General features: G+C 39.2%; 1 protein-coding gene across 7 annotated transcripts in view; it reads left to right on the top strand.

Annotated features, from left to right (window-relative positions):
* The first annotated feature begins 1,613 nt into the window (after positions 1-1,613).
* Positions 1,614-21,955, top strand: part of FGF12 (fibroblast growth factor 12) — a 600,565-nt gene continuing 580,223 nt past the window's right edge. Inside the window, exon 1 of one of the 7 annotated variants that reach the window (XM_079922232.1) lies at positions 1,614-1,824. In XM_079922232.1, the coding sequence (XP_079778358.1) occupies positions 1,659-1,824 (166 nt within the window). In that variant the 5' untranslated portion in view covers positions 1,614-1,658. Of the gene's footprint in view, positions 1,825-13,679; positions 13,892-16,678; positions 16,729-17,963; positions 21,023-21,955 lie in introns of those variants that run through there. The other 6 variants (XM_079922228.1, XM_079922237.1, XM_079922236.1 and 3 more) reach the window with 6 other exon arrangements.

Below are 21,955 nucleotides of genomic sequence, written 5' to 3'. Positions count from 1 at the left end.
CTTCATGAAGACAACTTTTTTTTTAATCTTACTAACCTTCCAGCTCTGTCCAATTTTATTCCAATTTGTTATTTGTAATTTTTTTTCCTGAGAGAAAAATAGTCTGTGTAATGAGACTAGTAGGGAGATATAATTTTGTATTATTGAGATATAATTTTCTGTCCTGTTTTGTATTTTAAAATGAAAGAAGAACCTTAAAATTATTTCCTACCTTTGGGATTAGAGTCTTTAAGTGAGTGAGATAATATTTCCAAGAGTAAGCATGTAATTATAAACAGATAATGAAAATAGTGTTTTTTCACACCTTTTTTTTGTGAAATGTAATATCGTTCAGAAAAAGGCATAAAGTGTAAATACACAACTTAACTTTAACAAATTTTTAGAAAACTGAACACCCATTTAACCACCACCCAGATCAAGAAATAGAACATCGCCAGCCCTCTGGAAATCTACCTGTGCTTCTTCCCAATTACAACCCCCTTTTGCCCTAACAAATGTAACTTTGCTAAACTTTATAATAATCTCTTCTTTGCCTTTCTTTGTAGCATTTCTGTATGCCGCTGCAGCTTTAGATGATGTAGTTCAGTTTGTGTTTTTGAATTTTGTATAAATGGAATCATTCTTTTGTGTCTGATTTCCTCCACTTACCTTTATGTTTGAGATTTGTCCATGTAATTTTAGGAAGTTGTAGTTTGTTAATTTCCAATGGTATCCGATATTCCATTACACAAATACACCACTATTTATTTCACTATATATTGTTGGTGAATATGAAAACATAGGTAATCATTAGTTAAATCATTATACCTGTAACCTGCCCTCACTAATCAAAGTCGTTTTAATGGTTGCTACAAAAAAACTTGCATATCCTCTGAGCGGCAAGAACCCTAAACAAGACGTTCGCCGGAGCTGTTTTCCAGGAACCTGGAGTCAGATGAGTCTAGTTCCAGCTGAGCTGGTTAAGACTAGATAGGACCAACTAACACAACACTGTAAATCAATTATACTCCAATAAAAAAGTTAATTAAAAAAAAAGCCTGGATAGGACCATTGACCCTCCAACTGGGCACAAGCAAATGTTCTCCTGGCTTTTTGAGGGCCTATAGCTTAGTTATGCCTGCGCAGAATGACTACCGTCGCACCTTTCCCCAATCACCCTTCCTCACGCCCTCCACGCTCCCCACGCCCCCCATGCTCCTCACGCCGCCCACGCCCCTCACGCCCTCCACGCTCCCCACGCCCCCCATGCTCCTCATGCTCCCCACGCCGCCCACACCCCTCACGCCCCTCACGCTCCTCACGCTCCTCAAGCTCTCCACGCTCCTCACGCTCCTCACGCCCTCCACGCCCCTCACGCCCTCCACGCTCCCCACGCCCCCCACGCTCCTCACGCCCTCTACGCCCCTCACGCTCCTCACGCCCTCCACGCCCCTCACGCCCTCCACGCTCCCCACGCCCCCCACGCTCCTCACGCCCTCTACGCCCCTCACGCTCCTCACGCCCTCCACGCCCCTCACGCCCTCCACGCTCCCCACGCCCCCCACGCTCCTCACGCCCTCTACGCCCCTCACGCTCCTCACGCTCCTCACGCTCCTCACGCCCTACATGTCCCCAGGCCCACCAGGCCCGTCACGGCCCTCAAGGCCCTCACACCTCTCATGCCTCTGAGCACCCTGCTTCTTTATCGCCTAAATACCCGAGTTACTCGCCTTCCTTTAAGGCATGCAGGTTTGAGGTTTGTCTCCTTGCTTGGCTGCCTGGTGAATAAGCCCTCTCTTTGCTGCCGACCTCGGCGTCTTCTCGGCTTGGGTGGCTGCGCATCAGGTAAAATGAACTTGTTTCGGTAACAAATATTTGACTTCTTTCTAGCTTTTTAGTTATTATAAATAATACTGTTACATTCTAATCCATGTCTCCTCGTATTCATATGCACACCTTTTTTTTGCACATAAATCCTGGAATAGAATAGTTTTAAATATTTCAAATATCTTCTCCCACTCTGACTTGTGTTTTCATCCACTTAGTGATATCTTTTGATAAGTAGCTCTTAATTTTATAGTAATATAAAATTTATCAGTCGTTTCATCCTGTTTAGAAATTTCTTTGACCTGATGGTCGAAGCCATTTTCCTATATTATCGTCTAAAGGGTTTATAGTTTTTCTTTTCAAATTTATGTTTACAATCCACCTGGTAATGTTAGGGTTGTTTCCAAATTTTGCCTGTTTTTAACAGCTTTTAATGGTTAGGAATAAAACTCCTATGTATATTTTGTACATGTCTTTTTATTGAGCATATGTACTTGTTCCTCTTGGGTATATATACTGTATAGGAGTAGAATTTCTGATTCAGGTGATAGTAGATAATTCCAAACAGTTATCTAAAGTGTTGGCCAATTTATACGTCCACAGCAATATATGAAATTTCCAGTTTTTTCACATCTTTGCCAGCACATGATATTGCCAAGGCTTTTTATCTGTGGTCATTTTGGTGGGTGTATCCTGGTATCTCATTGCCATTCTAATTTACATGTTCTAATATTAATGATGTTGAATAATTTGTCTTATGCTGATATCTTCTTTGGTAAACTGCCTGTTTTAAGTTATTTGCCCATTTTTGCCATTGTTTTGATTTTGGTTTTTCCTTATTAATATATGAATTCTATATATTTTAGAAACAAGTGCTTTACCATGTAAATGTAAACATTTTTCTCACTACATATCTTTTTTTTAAATATAAATTTATTTATTTATTTTTATTTTTGGCTGCTTTGGGTCTTCGTTGCTGTGCGCGGGCTTTCTCTGGTTGCGGCGAGCAGGGGCAATCTTCATTGCGGTGAGCAGACTTCTCACCGCAGTGGCCTCTCTTACTGTGGAGCACGGGCTCCAGGGCCGCGGGCTTCAGTGGTTGTGGCTCGCGAGCTCTAGAGCGCAGGCTCAGTAGTTGTGGTGCACAGGCCTAGTTGCTCCGTGGCATGTGGGATCCTCCCAGGCCAGGGCTCGAACCCGTGTCCCCTGCACTGGCAGGCAGGTTCCCAACCACTATGTCACCAGGGAAGCCCCTCACTACATATCTTTTCACTCTCCTAATAACGTCTTTGATAAATAGAAGCTTAATTGCAACAGAGTCCAATTTCTCTAGTTCTTTTCTTTTATGATTATTGTTATTTGTGTTCTATTAAAAAAAAATCTTTGCCTACCCCACGTCATAGAGATATTCTCATTTGTTTCTTTTAGAAGTTTTGTTTCATATTTGCCACTTAGATTTATAATGTATCTCAAATTAAAATTTACATGTGAGGTGGGGGTCAAGGTTTATTTTTTCCCTATGACTATCCAACTGACCCAGTACCATTCTATTAAAAGCTCATCCTATCTCCTGTGAATTGCAAAGATACCTTTGTTGAAAATCAAGTGACTATACAGACACACATATATTTCTGGATACTTTGTTCTGTTTTATGGTTGATTTCTCTGTCCTACGGCCAGTGCTGTCACCTACCCTTTGTTTGGTTCTTTCCCTACCTGATTATTGTTCTCATCAATAAGGCGAAATTAGTTTTTGTAGCAGCAAACAGAAACCTTATTCATTGGCCAAGGAATGGAGAAGGGAGAGCTCATCCTCTGAAAGCACCTTCTCCCTGATTACAAGTGAGAACAAGCTTTTTATAGATAGGAGGTTATGGGGGGCAGGGGTGTATTGTCATTCTGATTAGTTGAAATGGGTGGCGATTTCCCAGAGTGCAGTTCTCACTTCTTTTCTGCCCTTGTATGGTCCTCTGGTGTCTGGGTCAGAAGCAGGTCCAACAACCTCGGTGCAGGCGGTGGAGATCTTACTATTACAATGAACTGTAGAAATGTAAGGAACTGTAGAGCTGTAAGGAACTGTAGAGCAACCTTTGTCCCAGTTTTGAAGTTCAGCCAACTTATGCCAGTTTCTTGTGGTTAAGGCCTCTTGTTTCCTGTCATGTAAACACAGCTAGAAGATACAGTCAGCTTTGGTTTTCTGCAGGTTTGCCCGGAGGGGAGGTTTTTATTAGAAATGGGGAATGGCGTTTCTCGCCTCTTTGCCTCAAGACAGGTGCACTTGTATACTACTATACAGAGAGAGTTTAGATATGGATTAAGGACCCTGGGGTTGTTCCCCTGGGTGACAGTGCCACACTATGTGAATTACTGTGGCTTTAAAGTAAGTGCTGAAATCTGGAGATGTAAAACTTTAAAATTTGTTCTTCTTCAAAGCCTATTCTAGGTTTTATGCATTTCCATATAAATTTGAGGATTCTTTGTCAATTTTCACACACACACAAAGCTTGCTGGGATTGATTGGGATGGTGTTGAATCTACAAATTAACTTGTGGAGAAGGACACTTAATAATTTAGGGAGAAGATGCAATTTAAAATATTGCATCTTTCAATCTACGAATATGGTTTAACTCTGCATTTATAAGGTCGTCTTAAATTTCAATCATATTTGATAGTTTTAATTAGAGATCTTGTACATTTTATTAGATTTATTCCTAGATATTAGACTTTTTTATGCTATTGTAAAAGGTATTGTGTTTTTTGTTTTGTTTTTTTGTTTCTGAGGTACGCGGGCCTCTCACTGCTGTGGCCTCTCCCATTGCGGAGCACAGGCTCGCAGACGCGCAGGCCCAGCGGCCATGGCCCATGGGCCCAGCCGCTCCGCGGCTTGTGGGATCCTCCCGGACCAGGGCACGAACCCGCGTCCCCTGCATCGGCAGGTGGACTCTCAACCACTGCGCCACCAGGGAAGCCCCTAAGGGATTGTTTTTTAAATGTAATTGTCCAGTTATGATTTTCTTATTATGTTTTCAGTTAAATCTAATCCTTTGGACACCTGTAATATGATGATACTTTGAGAAGCTTGTGTCTTTTCTAATCTTTCTTAGCTTCAGTTCACTTCTGTTTCACAGTTTCACTGTTTCACTGTTTCGTTGTTTACTTCTATTCTGGGTTTTTAAATTTCTGAATTGAATGCCCTTTCATATCTGCAAATTCTTGTTTAATTGTTTTGAACTCATATCAGAGCATTTGGGTACAGTTGTCTTTGTGATTGTTGTTTTGTGGACAGTTATCATTAGCTAAATATTTTCATTCTTAAATACTGTTTTATTCTTGTAATCGCTTTTGCATGCAAAATTTTATTGGGGAGTACTCTCATTAAAAACACTTGTGGGAACCAACAGGACTCTCAGTGTTGTACTTGGAGAGCAGTTAAAATGGACAATCACTTAGAACATTTAGAAAACTCAGAGGAAATAAGCGTTTGAATGAATCATTGAGCCAAACAAGAAAAGCTTCTGTATTATTTTAAATGCATCAGAAACCCCAAAATAATTAGTAGCAAATATGAGTACAGTGGAACAAGCCTAGATCTTTGCTCCAAGAGCAAAATGGTGAATCATCCTTCTGGGGCCCATCTAAAATTAACATTCTTCAAGACTCCCTTCATAGCATTTACTGTAGGTATGTTTCACTTCATCAGAGAAGAGTATGCATAAACTGGTGTTAAAATACGCAGTCTAGCCCGAAAAAAATTATTATTCCTTACAATTTTCTGTTTTTCTATAAAATGCCACTTTTTGATATCACTATCCAAACAACTCCACTAAAAAAATAATGAAAATTAAAATGCTAATTGGCTATTGTCTCTAGTCTGTCCATAATAATATATCTGCTTGAAAGATCTATTTTTACACTTCTTCTTTAAATTAGTAATATCTGTGAATACCAAAAAAAAAAAAAATTGTATTTCTTGATCTGGATAGTGCTTACAGAAATGTCTTCACTTAAAAAAAAAAATCATGAATTTAAGTATGTTTTGTGTGTATGTTATACTTCAATAAAATGTTTAAAAAAAATACTTGTGGGAACCAACAAGGACCTACTGTGTAACACAGGGAACTCTACTCAATATTCTGTAATAACCTGTGTGGGAAAAGAATCTGAAAAAGAATGAATACATGTATATGTATAACTGAATCACTTTGCCATACACCTGAAACCAACACGACATTGCAAGTCAACCATACTCCAATAAAATCAAAATAAAGAAAAAAAACCCAAAAAACACTTGTGGGAGGAAAAGAAGGAAGCAGGTTTGGGCTGAAGGAGAAGATGGTGCAGTCGTAACAAGCCCTCAACGTACCCTTTAGGGACCCTTGAAGTTGGGATGGCCCATTAGAGTTACCCCATTTGGAGTGAAGAGGTTATGCCTTGATTCCCGGTAACAACCAGTCACTGGATGCAGGCTTCCCTGGCAAGGGAGTATTACTCTAAGCTAGGCAGCTCTCTTTAGCCAACAACTCTCCCAGAAGCTGAAGGAATAAGTCCTTTGGTGGTGAAGGGGAATCTGAGTGGTACAGCACCCCATCCCGACAGTAGCCTTCACCAAGATTGGCCCACCAAATTCTGTTCATTTTTAAATGTCTTAGGTTTTCCTCCCCCAGCCATGGCAAATGTTTCTGTGAAGGAGGTGTATGAGGGTTTTGGTTCTTGCTGTGTGACTTATGTATGTTTCTTTTAAGTGTACTCTTGTGTCAGTTCAGTGACATGTAGTTTTATTAATAGATGATATTCTTTGTGGGGGGCAAGAGATGCATTATTATGACTTATGATTTTGTGATATTCTCATGTTAATTAAGAAAACCTATAATCTTGGATTTGACCAATGATTTCAGAATGTCTTTACCTATATCTGTTTTTTCAGTGACTGCTACCTATACTAATTCAAAATTTAGATAACATCAAATTTAAGGATAAAAACATTTCTCAGTTCTAGACCTTTAAACACTACAAAAATCTATTCAACTTATTCCTTTGCAGGCTTTATTGTGAATCTCTAGTAAAATGTAAATGTCTCCACTCTATCTATATTCAGTTCCTTGGTTGCTGTTCTTTCTGTGATGGTTATTGGAATGCATTTACTTAAAGCTTCTAGTCCCCTTTACGGTAATATAGAAAACATTTTGCATTTCTGTACAGTGGTTACTTTCATTAGAGACTTTCAGAACACTTTATACACATTGAACGGTGGATAATTTTATTAGAAAGGATAACCAACAATTTAGATTCTTTCTACGTAACTTTATTGTGCTTTTCTTTTGGCAAGTAGGAATAGAAGAAACTGAACTCTTAGGAAGGCTGAGAGACTGATCCTAGTGTTCTATCATTTATGCTTCTTCTGGGATCAAACATTTTGAAAGTATTGAAGATTAACCAGAAAGAAAATATCCAGATAGTGAGGAAGCTCAACTGACACCAATTTATCTCAATACCATCTTCAGAGTCTGAGATGCTAAGAGAATAGCTCTGTATTATAGAAGACAGTTTCAACCCTGAGGCTTAATTACTCTTCTATCTATTGCTTGCAGTTGTTCACAGAGATAAACATTTTTTCTCATAGGTCCATCAATAGCTTGGATGCTTCCCTTCATGCAGTTCATTTCATCACCAGTAGAACAAAGCCTCTCTCTGATGGCCAGGGTCCCCTAGGGGCAGCAGAGTAGCAGGTGCCATCTACTTGGCAGTTACTGGAGGAGTCTGGAGGAGTCCTGGGACTGTGGGGAAGCCCCAGTCTGCGAGAAAGACCAGAAGACAAGAGCAGAAAAGTGTCAGGACGTCAGGATCAAGAAAATACATACAAGTGTGCTCTGGGGGCAGAACTGTAACTGAGCTAGAAATGAGAGCTGGGTTTGTGGCAGTTAAATAGAGAAGGTAATGTGTACATTTTCAGCCAGTGTTTCCTGAGTACTTGACTTGGGATAGGCCCTTAAGGAGTATAATAAGGAGTTCTCTGCTCAGTGTGGTACTAAGACACATAAGCAAGTAATTAAAGTACAGTGCGTTAAGTGCCTCAAAGAAATGCAAAAGTGCTGTAGGATTTCAAGAAGGTGACTACGGGGGTGGTGGTGTGGTGGTGAGGAGGGGCTTCAAGGGTGGGTGACATTGATACCAAGTCTTAGAGAATGAGTAGTAAGAGAACAGGGAGAGGTTAAAGTATGTACTGCACATCTGGGCAGTGGTGGGCCTTTGGCTGAGCTGCAACATAATGTCCACATGAGGAAGTGGGAAGATGAGACGGTCAACTTTGCCATGTGTGCAACTGCCCTCGAAAGCATATCATCTCTGTTAATATACTCTGAAGATGAGGTCCAGGAACCTCATTCATCAGTATTTCATGGATCTTGGGGGTTCTTAAGAGAATGAAGACTAACTTGGTTTGTGGAAAGTTGGGAGGTTTTATAATTTGGTCAAAGCCTGAAAGCCCCAAGGAAAGTAAGCACTTGTGAGCCCTTCCTCAGCTACAGTGTTGCAAGGCTAGGACATGGGGGTGGGGAGGAGGGACTTTACCAACAAAGATAAAATAGGTCAGCTCATCACACAACCTTTGTTCGTTACTCCCCTTGCAGCTTCTCTTTGTGAGATCTAGACATCATGAAATTCTAGGGCTTAAGTATTAAAGGATCGAGGTTTTTAAGATGTCTTGACAGTTGGGTGCTTTCCCTCACTTAGTATTGATATATAAGACATCCAGAAAAATATAGGTCTTGAAAATCAACTAGTGGAGGGAATTCCCTGGTGGTCCAGTAGTTAGGACTCTGAGTTTTCACTGCTAAGGGCCCAGGTTCGATTCCTGGTAGGGGAACTAAGATCCCACAAGCTGAGCAGTGCGGTTAAAAAAAAAACAACAACTAGTGGAGAGGTAACATACATCCTGTGAAAAGTGAGTGTGGGTAATCACTGGTTAGCTTGTTTGATGTGATGTGGGATGTGGTAGTACCAATTGCTTTGTCTGGAGTTAAGATTCCAGACTCCCAGTGCCTAAGTAAAGGCTCCCAGAACCTCTGCTCAATTCCATTTGCAGCAATATTTAGACTAACATTAGTGCCTGGACAGAATAAGCACTTGGTCAGTAGTTGTCAAATAGATGGATGAAGTCATCAATCAATCAGCTGAACTGTATGAAAACAAAGATATTTGTGAGAGTTCCTAGTCCTGAATTTGCTGCTCTCTAGCTCTTGCCAGAAAATTCGAGAACATTGAAACCTGTGAAAGAAAGTCGTAGAGACATGCTAATTGTTCCCTGAAGCAGAGCTTCCCAACCAGTGTACTGGGGATGGTTTAATGCATGAGCGGTGAGAAACTGATCAACTTATAGCTGATGAGGTTCTCCCACAGCTAAGGCCCTTATGCTAGTTCCTCAGGACATATACAGCCTCATCTGAGGGTCCTCAGAGGGTAGCGTGATTGGAGAAGAATTTGAGGGTATGCCCCATGGTGCCCACAAACTCAAAGAATGAAAGTTGGCGTTCTCTGCTTGGTGACAAGAGACCGAGTGTCCAGGAGGTGCTCTTCCATGTAGATTTCTATCTCAGCTGCCAAGTGCAGAGTGTGGCTGATCATTTTGGAAAAGATGTGTGATGATATAGGAGTTCCTGTTCCAGTTGACCAGAAAGCATTGCCGATGTAGCTCAAGGTGCAGCTGGTAAGGGCTGGCAGAGGGCTGACTGTGGGCTCCTGGTGACGCACTTTTCAAGTCTGTCTTTACTAATAGGGGATACTTTTGTCACTTTTGTGGCCGATGTACCCTTTAAGTGGAGTCCGAACTAGCCCCAGGGGAACTGTTCTAACAATGCATGTACCATCTGCAAGTTAAAGCATTATCACTATTTTGAAATATTTGATATTGAAAATTTTTATTGCAGTCAAACCCCACTTAAAAGTCACATGAAAATTCACCATTGAATATGTTAAAAGTTAAGGAAAAGTTGTTAGGTTCTTTAAATGTTATTTCAAAAGTTTTAAATATTTAGATGGTTGTTAAAAAAAGTGGCTTTAAACTTTTTATCATTTGCTTTTGCGAATAGTTTCTCATCAACAATGACTGGAGAATTTGAAAAGTTCACTAAGAAACTTTGTCAGGAATAGGCATTTCAAGTATAAAACCTGAATTAAAACTTACATTGACAAATTTTGACATTGACAAATTTTGTCATTGACAAAATTTCAACTTTCTCTTCAAATTTTGGAAAATATTTTATTCATAAATTTTATCAAATTTAATAGTATTTCCCCTAATATTTTATTTATCTTATATATTAAAAAGAAAATCTAACAGTTTTTTTTAACCAAACCCTCTATAGAGTCTCCAGAATAACTCAGCTTTCTTCAGTGTGCCATACAAATACTGTCACTTAACTGTGAGAACCAAGATGTGCACAGCCACCCCTCCACGAGCACACAGAAGGGAAAAAACATGATCTAAGTCTCTGAGACTGGTTAGGACACTTACCTTGACTTTTTTTTTTTTTTTGGTCCCCTTGAGAACTGCCTTTAGGTCTTATGATTTAATTCTTTATGCTTGGCTTATGTCAAAGATCAGAAAATTGCTGCATTTTTAGTGTTTTAGTTATTGCTTATTAAAATACCCAGATTGCATGTGATAGGAATCTTTTTGAATGTCTTTTTCTCCTAATGGACTGGTATAATCTGATGTGGATTTGTTTTATCATCCACTGAGAACTGAGCAACCTATTGGATTTCCTTTTTCCATGGCTTCCACTACAGTAATTCCCAACTGCAGCAACAGTTACTGTTAAGACATAATAGAACTATTGCAGTTTGATATTAAAATAGAATAAATTATTCATACAAATAGGCAAGAGTTATAATCCCCTTTCATTGCAAAAAACTTGATGTTATCTGAGGATAAAAAGCTTAATCACCCAGTTATTTTTTGCTATAGATTAATCACCCAAATTAATCTACAGAACAGATTTTCCTTTTATTTTCCTCTGTTTTTTTCTCCCAACATTTAAAATAATATCTTTGCTGATGCCTACACATCATTCTTTTTATTTTTAATTTTTTTAAGGTTGTCTTGCCTCCTCTCTTATTTATATATTTATTTATTATTATACAGCAGGTTCTTATTAGTTATCTATTTTATACATATTAGTGTATACATGTCAATCCAAATCTCCCAGTTCATCTCACCACGCCTCTCCCCCCCACCCCCGGCTTCCCCCCTTGATGTTCATTACCTTTGTTCTCTGTATCTGTGTCTCCATTTCTGCCTTGCCAACCAGTTTGTACCATTTTTCTAGATTCCACGTATATGCGTTAATATATGATATTTGTTTTTCTCTTTCTGACTTACTTCACTCTGTATGACAGTCTCTAGGTCCATCCTCATCTCTACAAATGACCCAATTTTGTTCCTTTTTATGGCCGAATAATATTTCATTGTATGTATGTACCACATCTTCTTTATCCATTCGTCTATTGACGGGCATTTAGGTTGCTTCCATGACCTGGCTGTTGTAAATAGTGCTGCAAGGAACATTGGGGTGCATGTGTCTTTTTGAATTATGGTTTTCTCTGGGTATATGCCCAGTAGTGGGATTGCTGGGTCATATGGTAATTCTATTTTTAGTTTTTTAAGGAACCTCCATCCTGTTCTCCATAGTGGCTGTATCAATTTACATTCCCACCAACAGTACAAGAGGGTTCCCTTTTCTCCACACCCTCTCCAGCATTTGTTGTTTGTAGATTTTCTGATGATGCCCATTCTGACTGGTGGGAGGTGATACCTCATCGTAGTTTTGATTTGCATTTCTCTAATAATTAGTGATGTTGAGCAGCTTATCATGGGCTTCTTGGCCATTGGTATATCTTCTTTGGAGAAACGTCTGTTTAGGTCTTCTGCACATTTTTTGATTGGGTTGTTTGTTTTTTTGATATTGAGCTGCATGAGCTGTTTATGTATTTTGGAGATTAATCCTTTGTTGATTCATTTGCAAATATTTTCTCCCATTCTGAGGGTTGTCTTTTTGTCTTGTTTATAGTTTCCTTTGCTGTGCAAAAGCTTTTAAGTTTCATTAGGTCCCATTTGTTTGCTTTTGTTTTTATTTCCATTACTTTAGGAGGTGGGTCAAAAAAGATCTTGTTGTGATTTATGTCAGAGAGTGTTCTTCCTAGGTTTTCCTCTAAGAGTTTTATAGTTTCTGGTCTTACATTTAGATCTTTAATCCATTTTGAGTTTATTTTTGTGTATGGTGTTGGGAGTGTTCTAATTTCATTCTTTTACATGTAGCTGTCCAGTTTTCCCAGCACCACTTATTGAAGAGACTGTCTCTTCTCCATTGTATAACCTTGCCTCCTTTGTCATAGATTTGTTGACTATAGGTGCGTGGGTTTCTCTCTGGGCTTTCTATCCTGTTCCATTGATCTATATTTCTGTTTTTTTGTGCCAGTACCGTATTGCCTTGATTATTGTAGCTTTGTAGTATAGTCTGAAGTCAGGGAGTCTGATTCCTCCAGTTCCATTTTTTTCCCTCAGGATTGCCTTGGCTCCAATATAATTCTTTTTTTAAAAAAATTTATTTATTTTTGGCTGCATTGGGTCTTCATTGCTGTGCACGGGCTTTCTCTAATTGCGGCAAGTGGGGGCTACTCTTTGTTGTGGTGCACGGGTTTCTCATTGCAGTGGTTTCTCTTTTGCAGAGCACAGGCTCTAGGTATGCGGGCTTCAGTAGTTGTGGCTCGTGGGCTCTAGAGCACAGGCTCAGTAGTTGTGGTACACAGGCTTAGTTGCTCTGTAGCATGTGGGATCCTCATGGACCAGGGCTCGGACCCGTGTCCCCTGCATTAGCAGGCCGATTCTTAACCGCTGTGCCTCCAGGGAAGTCCCTGGCTCTGATATAATTCTTGATAGCAATACATACCACTCCCCTGCCCTCAATGTATATAAAAGTCAGGCAACTTAGGATCTGTCCAGCCAAGCTGTTGATTATGACCTACGAGGGCTGAAATATTGTAATCTCCTTTAGCATCATTTCTTCTCTGGGAAGGAATAAGATCAAGCCCTGGGAAGTAAAGACCTCAAAAGTCGCGTCTCCTGCCACACATCAGAAAGCATTTTTAAATGATTTTATAAATGTGGCTCAAATTACATATCTGAGATGTGCTAAAGGTATCATATCGTCATGTCGTTTCTTCCACAGTGCCTTTTATTATAGGAGCATCACAATATTTTCTAATACCTATGAACCAGCTTTGTCTTTTCTAGGTTGTTCTCAGAACCATTGGTTCTTCGTGTCTTTCCCCTTCTTCTAAATTGTGTCCTGTATATATGTCCTTTTCTCTGTGTGGTATTTAGTAAAAGAGTTCTCAACTTTTGAGGAAGGATAGAAATCAGCAGGGACTCTTATATACGTATATTTTTTTCAGGATTATATTTGTTTTAGATAAGTGTACCACTGTTTCCTTCTGTTAATCTAAATTATTAAAAATAGACTGCATTTTATTTTATCTTTCACATGTATCTACCTGAGCTTTTCTGTCAGATTACATTCTCTTTGAGGAAAGAACTTACATCTTTTAAAAATCTAGCAACCAATGTATCTAGTATATTCTGATGAAAACAATAGTTGCCTCTCCCACTCAGCACTGTTTTGCTTTAAAGAAGTCTGGGTAGGTCAAGACTCACTGGTCTGAGAATCAGGAGAGCCCTGAATTCCCAAGTCTAACTCTGGTGCTAATTTGCTCTGATTTTTGGCAGAGTTTTCCATTTTCCAGTATTGTTTTCTTTATCTGTAAAATTCAAGGACTTGGGTTAGATGTTCTCTAAAATTTCTGTCATTCAGCAGTTCTGATGAAATTCTATAGTTCTGTGGAAATACATTATTATAGATCTTAAAATATATTTGAGTTAGCCTGGATTAAAATGAAATTTGAAGTCTGAGGCTGTTCGTTATTTTTTTTCAAAGCAGGAAACTTGAGGGCCTGATAAGCTGTTGACACAAGTGCTTTTGAAAAGGGAAGATGGAGTAATTATTAACTTATGCTTAAATAGACAAAGGAAAAGGTTGGTAAATGTTTACATATCATCATTTATCAAAAAATTAAAGTAAATCTATACTTACCTGTGTCTAGTCATTAAAGAAAAACAATGGAGTCTATATCTCAACTTACTAAAAGGGAGAGAGAAACTTTCCTACAACATTAAAATTTTTAATAGTTCCAAAGGCAGTTGGCTTATACATTTGAGATTATATTTATTATAATTGTATTTGATAAAATTATTTGTAGAAAATTATATTTATTTAAAATCATGAACTGTTTATCAGGGGAGATTGTGCATGCTCAAAAACTCTGATAATTAACCTGCGATGACCTCACCAATTTTCCTTAATTCACTCAACCAGTACCAAAAGCATATTCTTAGAATGAGAACACACCTGAGGTGCTATTCCCAATAAATAGTCATCTTACAAGTAAAATAAATGTCTCTAACAGATGAACTTTAAGACAAGATAGAATATAGTTACAGTTGTTACTAAGGAATCTAATAATCATCTCAACCCGTTGTTGAAAATGGAATAAGCTTATGCTCTTCTTTTTATTAAAAGTTTCACACTCGATCTCTTATGATGTGGAGCATCTTTCCATATGCTTATTTGTCATTTGTATATCTTCTTTGGTGGTGTCTGTTAAGGTCTTTAGCCCATTTTTAGTCATTTTATTTGTTTTCTTATTGTTGAGTTTTAAAGTTCTTTGTATAGTTCAGATAACAGTCTCTATCAGATATGACTTTTGCAAATATGTTCTCCCAGTTTGTGGCTTTTCTCTTTATTCTCTTGACTGTCTTTCACAAAGCAGATAATTTTAATTTTAATGAAATCCAGCGCATCAATTCTTTCTTTGATGGATAATGCTTTTGGTGTCATACTTAAAAAGTCATCATCAAACTCAAGTCCATCTAGATTTTCTTCTATATATTCATCTGGGATTAGTATAGTTTTGCATTTAACATTTAGGTCTGTGATCCATTTTTTCTTTTAATAAATTTATTTTATTTGTTTTTGGCTGTGTTGGGTCTTCGTTGCTGCGTGCGGGCTTTCTCTAGTTGCGGCGAGAGGGGGCTACTCTTGTTGCAAAGCGTGGGCTCTAGGCATGGGGGCTTCAGTAGTTGTGGCTCGCGGGCTCTAGAGCACAGGCTCAGTAGTTGTGGCGCACGGGCTTAGTTACTCCGCGGCACATGGGATCTTCCCGGACCAGGGCTCGAACCTGTGTCCCCTGCATTGGCAGGTGGATTCTTAACCGCTGTGCCACCAGGGAAGTCCCTGTGATCCATTTTGAGTTACTTTTTGTGAAGACTGTAATGTCTGTGTCTAGATTCATTTCTTGCATGTGGATGTCCAATTGTTCCAACACCATTTGTTGAAAGACTGTCTTTTCTCCATCGTATTGCCTTTACTCTTTTATCAAAGATTAGTTGACTAGGGCTTCCCTGGTGGCACAGTGGTTGAGAGTCTGCCTGCCGATGCAGGGGACACGGGTTCGTGCCCTGGTCCAGGAAGATCCCACATGCCACGGGGCGGCTAGGCCCGTAAGCCATGGCTGCTGAGCCTGCGCGTCTGGAGCCTGTGCTCTGCAACGGGAGAGGCCACAACAGTGAGAGGCCTGTGTACCGCAAAAAAAAAAAAAAAAAAAAAAAAGATTAGTTGACTGTATTTTTGTGGGTCTATTTCTGGGCTCTCTATTCTCTGCCATTGATATTTTTTTCTAATGCAAATTAAAACAACAATGAGATACCACTATACACCTATTAGAATGCCCAAAATCCAGAACACTGACCACACCAAAAGCTGGCAAAGATATGGAGCAACAGGAATTCTCATTCACTGCTGGTGGGAATGCAAAATGGTACCTCTATTTTGTAAGATGGTTAGGTGGCTTCTTGAAAAACTAAACATACTCTTACCATACTATCCAGCAATTACACTCTTGGTATTTACTCAAAGGCGCTTAAAACGTATATTCACACAAAACCTGCACATGGATGCTTGTGGTAGCTTTATTCGTAAATCTTTTATACCAAAATTTGGAAGCAACCAAGATGTCTTTCAGTAGGTGAATAGATAGATAAACTGTGGTACATCCAGATAATGGAATCTTATTCAGTGCTAAAAAGAAATGTACTATCAAGCCATAAACAGACATGGAGGAAACTTAAATGCATGTTACTAAGTGAAAGAAAGCAATCTGAAAGGGCTACATGCTGTATAATTCCAGCTGTAAGACGTTCTAGAAAAGGCAAAACTGTGGAGATAGTAAAAACTATGGAGACAGTGGTTGCCAGGGTTTGGTGGGGAGGGAGGAATGAATAAGCAGAGCACAGGGGATTTTTATGGTAGTGTGGATACTATAATGGTGGATATGTGTTGTTTATACATTTATTCAAACCTGTAGAAGGTACAGTACTGAGAGTGAACCCTATTGTTAACTCTGGACTTTGGGTGAAAATAGTGTCTCCATGTAGATTCAGTAATTGCAACAAATGTACCACTGTGGTGGGGGAAGTTGATAATGGGGGAGGCTACATGTGTGTGCTGAGGGGGGCAGGGAATATATGGATATCTCTGTACCTTTTTCTCAATTTTATTGTAAACTAAAAGCTATCCTAATTTTTTTGAAAAAGAAATCCCGTACCCAGAATATCTTTAATGAATTTATTGCATTTCCTGAAAAGTAAAAGAAATCTCATGTTTAGTTTATGGTAATTCAAAACAACTGTTAAAGATTCATGCAAACCTCCTTCCTCCTCACTCAGCTCCTGGGAGAACAATATAGATGTGACTCTTGGCACAAGGGAAGTAGCGCTGGTCTCCTTGTCTCCTCTTCACGCTATCTTGGATGCTGGTTGGTAGCTTCTCCGACCCCCGCAACTCAGGAGAAGGGTTAAGTATTACTGGACGGCATGGATGCTCAGGTTCCAGGAACAGCACATGCCCCCCTGTTGTCATTGGCTGGTCTTTTAAGTCCAGCTGGGTAGTGGGTAAGAAGTTGAAAAAGTAAGAGAAAGCTTAGGTAAACTGTGAGGGAGTATGTGAAATATATAGCTAGTAATGACATTTTCTAGAATAATCATTTTGAAATACCAATCTTGTACTTTTGGAACCCAGAACTTGATTTTTGGAGTGGAAACCTAGGGATGGTCTCCTAAGGAGTCCTTTCTGTAATCTCTCTTTCTCTCATCAACTTGCTTATTAAGAGAATCACTACATTAATGCCACATGACCCTAACCACTGACCCCAGTTGTTTGGCTCAGGAGTGGGTATACATAGCGCAAGCCTGGTCAGAGTCACTTCTCTCTGAGATTTTTTGATCTTCGGGCTAAGGGTAGGGTCAGTGCCTTTCTGTGGGCTAAAAGGTTAGCATGTAAAATGTCATTGGTGTTGGCAGATGTGTTTCCCAAAGTGTGGGGAAGGGTGATCTATTGCAAGAGAATAATGAAGCCATTTTTAGAGAGAAGCAGTGAAGAGAGGGGGAGGGCATCCTGAGGAGTCTCACGTCCCTGACTCCAGGTGTGCCTGAAGCCAGTTATGGCTTTGCTGTTCAGTTATTTTATAAGGTACTTATCTATTCTTCCAATATATTGCCATTTTACTTCAACCTGCTGACATTTTGTCACTTATGCCAAATAGAATCTAACTAACACAGCTTTTTATTGCCCTGTGTTCTGATTATCAACAGTATCTGAGGGAACTAGACTGAAATTCCGTGTTCCTAGAAAATTATATAAAATCCATGGTCTTTTCAGAATGGACTTGAGTTTGAAGCTGAAAATTATGAAAACTGTCCTACTAATAATTCTCTATTTATCAGTAAGTTCATAATTTTGAATATCAAGTGAACTTGGAATAGTGGATATGAATACTCAAGCATAAGAAGAAATATAGATATGGATGTGAGTGTATGTTTCATATAGTTGCACATTCCTTTATGGGTGAGAAAAATGAAGAAAAAATACCTTAGAGGTGGAAGTTCTCTTAGAGGTCATCTAATGCATTCTTCTCATCTTTTTCAGATGGGTAAACTGAGGTAAGAATGGGGAATTGATTTATAGTACTTAGCAATGTGTCTGCATTTTTAAACTTCTAGATCAGTGTTCTCTATACAGTTATCTGTGGATAGAAAAATACAAACTTGATATATGACCTTTTCTTTCTTGGTTTCAGTTTGTGTTTTATAAACTGAGTGGTAATCACTAAGATAATCACTAAGATTCACTCTGGCTCTAATATTCTGTGATTCAACTGCTTTATGATGTAGAAAATCATTATACAATGTTTATAAAATGTCAGAGGACTTTGATTTTGTTTGAAAATCTGGATTGAAATTCTGCTCTAAAAGAGAAAGAAAAGACTGAGAAAGAAGAGAAGAGCTAGGCCAGAGGACAAAAAATCCCAGAAGTGACACAAACTAAGATCAAAATTTAATTGATTTATTTGTTGGCAGTTTACAAGTTGAATCTATATAGGCTTTTTAGGAATCATCTTGTGTTTTACATCTGGCTTACAAACAGATTTTGCCATTTACTTTTTTGCATTTAGTCTGAGCACAGTGTTTTTCATTTAAAAATACATCAGAATCAGGTTCAGGGAATAATTCAGTAGAGAACACTTACAGTTTCAGCCTTGAGGCTGAAATGTGTTATTTTAAAAGGCTCAGCTAAAATGATACTATTGAATTAGTCATATCTTAAAGCAACTTATAGGGAGGCTACTAACAATAATGTGTTTCTGGGTAATGTAGAAATTTCCATGATATCTTAAGAAAGACATTCGAACATATTCATTTCATTGAGAGACTTTGGTTTGAATCTAGGTTCTATTACTTATTATATGTGTGTCCTTGGGCAAGTTACCCAATACTTTTCTAAGACTCAACTTCCTTTTGTAAATGGAGATATTACTTATACCTCATTCAAAGAATTGTTGTCTGTATTAAATGAGATAATGTGGGTAAAGAGCTTAGCATGGTGCTTGGCGTGTGGTGGGTTTTTAGAACTGCTCCCAGAAGTAGGCTGTATTGAAGTATGACATTTAAACTGTAGATAACTTTGATAAAAGGGAAAATCGTCAAACAAGGTAGACTCCGTGTTTCTATTTGTATTCCCATAAATAAGTAACCTTATTAAATTAGGCACATGAATTTTTAACAATTAATGGGAAGGTTTCAGTCCAAACATATTTAAGATCATTGAAAAATTGTACTTTATAGAGTTGTTCGTGGTTTCCAACACTTATAAAAGTGTGTGTGTATAATTTTGAATTTTTTCTGTCCACCAAATAACCATATAGTTACTTTCACTCTTTAGATGAAGAAACTGATTTAGAGAGATGATGTTTACGTAGATAGTTGGGGTTGGTACTGGCACTTGGAATCAGATCTTCTGACTACTTCTGGCCCAGGGCTCTAATTAATGAATGTTTTTTAAGCATTTATTAGGAACAAAGCACCATGATGAGCACTAAGAGATATATTGGAGGGTGTGCCCGTTGTTTTGCTTACTCAGCATTGCTCCCTCGAACTGTCCTTTATAGGAACTTCTTGATTTTCTGACAACTGTGGCTACCCATCAATCTCTAACCGTAGGGTGACTGACAGCTTCTGTGTCAACCTCACCCAAGCCATAGTAACCAGCCAATGTGATACAAAAATGTGAGATTCAGAAATCCTTTAATAGACTCTGCGTCATAGTTCATAGAAGAGAGAGAGAGAATGAATGTGTATTAAGTGTGTTGTGTGTGTTTATTTTAGGGAGAGTGGAACCTGATGCCTTCTGGGCCAATTCAAATCATCTCCTTGAGAATTTCGACTTCTAGAAGAGAAAGTTATCTGGGTGTATATGGATTAAAAAGATGCAGCACTTTGGAAATGATGGCAGTTATGTCCTGCCACTGAGGAGAGGAAGAAGCCTATCTGAGCTGAGACAGGAAAATCAAGTAGATATTCAGAAGCCAGTCAAGATGTGAGACAGAAAGAGTTCTGACTTTCTCGTTGTTCTTGAGCCCAACTGCATACTTTCTTGCTGTTTCATGATCCACTCTAGTGTCCTTAGAATAAATCCTCCCTTTTTGGTTAAATTAGTTAGAATTATATTTTCGTTACATGCAGAAAAGGTTTAGAATTAATACCAACATCAGGATTAAAGATATGAGCTCTCTGCTCCTGTGAGTAACAAACCAACATTAGTATTTCCCAAATGACTAATATTAGGCTAACTGCTTAGGAAGTACTGGAGAACCTTGTTAAAATGCAGATTCTAAGGCACACTTTACAAGTTCCAGTTCAGGATGTCTGCAATTTAGCCTGGAAATCTATATTTTTAACAAGATTTTCAAGTGATTCTGATCACAGCCAGAATGGGAAATCTCTGGAAGAAATACTTTTGTAAATGTTTGAGGGACATGGCAGTATAACTCAAAGATGGTGCAGGTCATGTCAATTATAATACATCAGCTATATTGCAGTTTGAGTACTGATTAGAGGGTAAAATTAAGCTTTTCCTCTTATAGGGTTACTATCCCTTTAATGTGTTAGGGTAAGGAGAAGAGAAAAGGCAATGCAGTCAGACCTGGGGACGAAAGGTTTGGTGAAACAGAGGGAAGAACTGAACGTCAGAATGGAAGACCTTACTTAGGAAAGGAGGAAGAAGTGATGGGTGGGCAGAGGAAGTGGTCACTTGTCTGCCTGACTCTTGAGGGCAATAATCACAGCGTTAGGCATCTCTGGCCAGAAGCAAGGGGAAAAGCAAAGCAGAACAGAAAACTCTTTGGGTGGAAGAAGTCATTTCCATGTCTTTGTGTCTCCTTCCTTGACCTGGCCTCTGCTGGGAATGTAGTTCACAGATGTAGAGCGTATTTCCCTGATCTTTGCTTCCTCACCTCATGGGCTTCATCACCTCATGCCCACCAGGTGGGCATCTTGGGCATCATGGGCTTTTGCCAGATGGGCTTCTTGGGTACTTCCTACCCCCCAATTTGACCCTGCTGTAATTTACATTTATCTCAGCATCTTTCAGAAATGCTGGTCATCAGCAATTCATGGAGCAGCTCTAACCACAATCAAACTTACAAGGACACTCATGAGACATTTTTCCATTTGAGCAACACAAACAACTCTATCGATCTTACTAACACCCTAGAGGTAAGTGTGAGAAAAATCAAAGTGGTCTTGGTGTTGGAGTGAGGAGAAGGGATGCCATAATGATTCTTGAGTTGTTTCCTGACTTTACCAAAAAGCATTGCTGGAAAATGGAAACTGGGTGTGGTTAAATTCTCAGTAGTATCTTAGAATGTCATTACAGGAAGGGAACTTAGAGATTATCCAGTCCACAACTCTCTGAGCCCCAGAGAAATGAAGTGACCTGTCTTGATTCACACATCTAGTTGGTGGCAGAGCCAAGTCTAAAATTTTAGATCTTCTAACACCGAGTTCAGTGTTCAATAAATGCTCTACGATAGTAAAGCCTTGTACTATGTACCCCACACAATCTAAGTATGAGTAAAACTCATGACTGTGTAAGGCATAAGAAGATAGTATGAGAAGCAGAATTATAACAATGATTGTATTAGTTAATTTAGGCTGCCATAGCAAAATACCACAGTCTGGGTGGCTTAAACAACAGAAGTTTATTCCTCACAGTTCTAGAGGCTGGGAAGCCCAGGATCAAGGTTCTAGCGAATCCAGTTCCTGGTGAGGACTTTTTTCCTGGCTGGTAGCCAGGCAGCCACCTTCCTGCTCTGTCCTAACATGACTGGGGATGGGGTGGGGGCAGGGTGGAGAGAGGTGAGCACAAGTGAGTGAGCTCTGGTGTCTGTTCTAACAAGCACATTAATCCCATTGGATTAGGGCCCTACCCCTTATAACCTCATCTCACCTAATTACCTCCTGATTGACTGTATCTCCATACAGTTGCATTGGGGGTTAGGGCTTCAACATATGAATTTTGGAGGGACGTAATTCAGTCTATAGCAGAATCATCTTCAGACTAGCCCTCAGCCTCTGTCTTTCTGTTTATCCCATGGCTGCACTGATAATTTAGATGAAGGCAGGTACTTGCTCTCACTGCCACCAACA

Source organism: Stenella coeruleoalba (genome assembly GCF_951394435.1).
Source record: "Stenella coeruleoalba genome assembly, chromosome: 5".
Lineage (NCBI taxonomy): Eukaryota > Metazoa > Chordata > Mammalia > Artiodactyla > Delphinidae > Stenella > Stenella coeruleoalba.
This window is presented reverse-complemented; position numbering and strand designations above follow the sequence as displayed.